This window comes from Salvelinus namaycush, chromosome 34, assembly GCF_016432855.1.
Source record: "Salvelinus namaycush isolate Seneca chromosome 34, SaNama_1.0, whole genome shotgun sequence".
NCBI lineage: Eukaryota > Metazoa > Chordata > Actinopteri > Salmoniformes > Salmonidae > Salvelinus > Salvelinus namaycush.
In genome coordinates this window covers 30306875-30309378 of record NC_052340.1, presented here as the reverse complement: position 1 = coordinate 30309378, position 2504 = coordinate 30306875, and the positions used below count along the sequence as shown (strand labels likewise).

Here is a 2504-nt window from a genome sequence, read left to right as displayed (position 1 = left end):
TCCAGCATGAATTTTCACAGTATTATTCCAACATCAGTGTGGAAATATATATAAAACACAAGAAAATCACGATTTTGACTGCACAGTCCTTTAACAAATTCTTGTTTGAAAGAAATATGTACATAATGGTCTGACCAGTGAAAAAATCATATCCTAAACCTAAAGGTTAGCATTGACACTTCTCTCTCTGTTGTGTCTGTCGTCTCCAGGCTGAAGACACCATGCCATCAATCCCCACGCTCTCCTCGGTAGGGATGGCCTTCCTCTTCTCACTGCTCCTCCTCCTCTTGGGCTCTGGCAGTGTCCAGGGGGCCTCTCTCAGAGAACACAGACTGAAAGGCAGTGAGCTGGACCCCCAGCAAGTAGACACCCCCTACCTCCCCACCAACGCAGACATGCTCAAGGCCTTGGAGTACATTGAGAGCCTCCGCCAGCGTACCGGGGGAGGAGCGCCAGCCCCCCAGGAGCAGGCTCCCCTCACTCCAGACTACGACACCACCAACATGGACAAAGACTCAGAGAAACTCCGCTCCATGCTGAGGCTAGCCTCTCCTGCCCAGACCAGTCAGCGTAAGATCGGCCAGGACCAGGATGAAGAGGATGAGGAAGGGGAGCGAAACAAGGAGGACAAGACCCAGGAGTGGCTGCAGGCGGTGCTGAGTACCCTCCAGCAGACCGAAAAGGGCCCCAAGCCAGCCCCTGTGAGGCCCAGTGTAGCCCGCCACACTCTGGGCAAAGGGCGGAGACCGGCGAAGGAGGAGAGCCAGTTGGGAGAGGGCGTGGCATATCCATGGTCACAGCAGCAGCGTACCAGCCGGCCTAACAGGAAGTACCCACTGATGTTTGAAGATGAGGAGGACGGTGAGGAAGAAAGCAGAGCCCCAGGCCGCGAGAGCCCCTTCAAACGCACCAATGAGAACATGGAAGGGAAGTATACACCCCAGAACCTGGCCAACCTGCAGTCTGTGTTTGAGGAACTGGGGAGGATAGCCAATGCCAAGGCTGGGCACAAACGCCAGACTGAGGATGATGAAGAGGAGGATGATGATGATGACGACATATTCCGGGTGAGGAATCTGGCCTATGAGGATGTGATGGGGGGAGAGGACTGGGCGCCCTTAGAGGAGCAGGTGGAGACGGACGATGAGGAGAGTGACAACAGGCAGGAGTTTGACAGAGGCTTGAAGGATGATGAAGAGGATGATGATAATGAAGATGAGGAGGAGATTGATGAGGTCAAGCGATCGAGCCAGCCGGTTCCGGGAGAACATGACCCAGATGACATCACCAAACTGGTCGACTACTACCTTCTGAAGGTGCTAGAGAAAACAGAGCAGGAGGAGCGGAAGAGAGAGCTAGAAGAAGAGGAGGAGAGGGAAGAGAGGAGGGCAACTCAAATTCTGTACAGCGACAAGGTAGATCCACAAGCCATTTACCACCTCATCCAAATCTCCCAGAAACTACAGATCCCACCAGAAGACCTGATGGACATGCTGAAGAGTGGGGAGATGACAAAACAGGACAGGACACCACTGAGGACACAAGCACATTCTTGGACACCCAACGATCTGGCCAGGGTAGAGGACAAACTAACTCAAATCTCCTCTAAGAAAAATAAGATCCCTCCAGAGACATTCTTCAACAGACGGCTGCCTGAGACCCAAAAAAGCAACGTCCCATACGAAATAAACACAGAAGACATTCAAAAAATCCTCGGCCTGGGAAGTGTGGCAAATCAGAATGCACCCGCACTCAAGAAGCAGAAACAGCATACAAGCCCACCGTTAAGGTTAAACGCACCAGCTGGAAGGCAGAAAGACTACATGTTCTCTGAGCCAAACGTCCCAGAGAAAGGAAAGGGCGACTACGACAACACTGTTGACGAAGACGAGCTGGAGACATATCTGGCTGCCCAGATGTTGGTGCAGTACCCGCAGGCAGCAAACAAGGCAGACCAAAAAAAGCGTGCATCGCAGCCTCCCTCACAAGACGATAAGCTTGTGCAGGGAAAGTTCGAGCAGGCGGTACAGGACTACTTTGACCAAATGGACTCAGACAAAAGCCAGCCTCAGAAAAGGCAGTCAGAACCCGAGGAGGACACGGGCGGTGCTTTGCAAACGCATGGCTTGGATGACGACATGCTGCTGAAAGTCCTAGGCTATCTGAACCCAGAGACCGAAGATAAGGACCTTTACGCCAAAACTGTCAAAGGAATGTAGATGGGGGAGATGCAGCTACATATTATATAATTGTTTTGATGGGGGGGAATCATAATAAATTATTTTGAAAAATAAATACATGCAATGGAGTTTAGTCTCTTCAGTAGATTTACTACAGCTCATGCTTTAAATAGCCAATTTATACATGAACTTGATCTGATGTAGCTACAAGGGAGTGCCTATTGGTGGTTGTAACTGGGTGTGTGGCATAATATTCAATGTTTTTGATAGGCTAGATAAAACAACACAACACACCACTTCAAACTAGCCGTACATTTCAGTGCC

The 2504-nt window shown here is 50.6% G+C and overlaps 1 protein-coding gene across 1 annotated transcript; it reads left to right on the top strand.

Moving 5' to 3' along the window:
- The first annotated feature begins 221 nt into the window (after positions 1-221).
- LOC120028478 (secretogranin-2-like) lies at positions 222-2219 on the top strand. Its single transcript, XM_038973683.1, has one exon. The coding sequence runs from the start codon at positions 222-224 to the stop codon at positions 2217-2219; it is 1998 nt and encodes a 665-aa protein (XP_038829611.1).
- Positions 2220-2504: the final 285 nt, after the last annotated feature.

Excerpts from the sequence above, each read along its gene's own strand:
- LOC120028478 (XM_038973683.1), top strand. The coding sequence starts at position 222 with ATGCCATCAATCCCCACGCTCTCCTCGGTAGGGATGGCCTTCCTCTTC.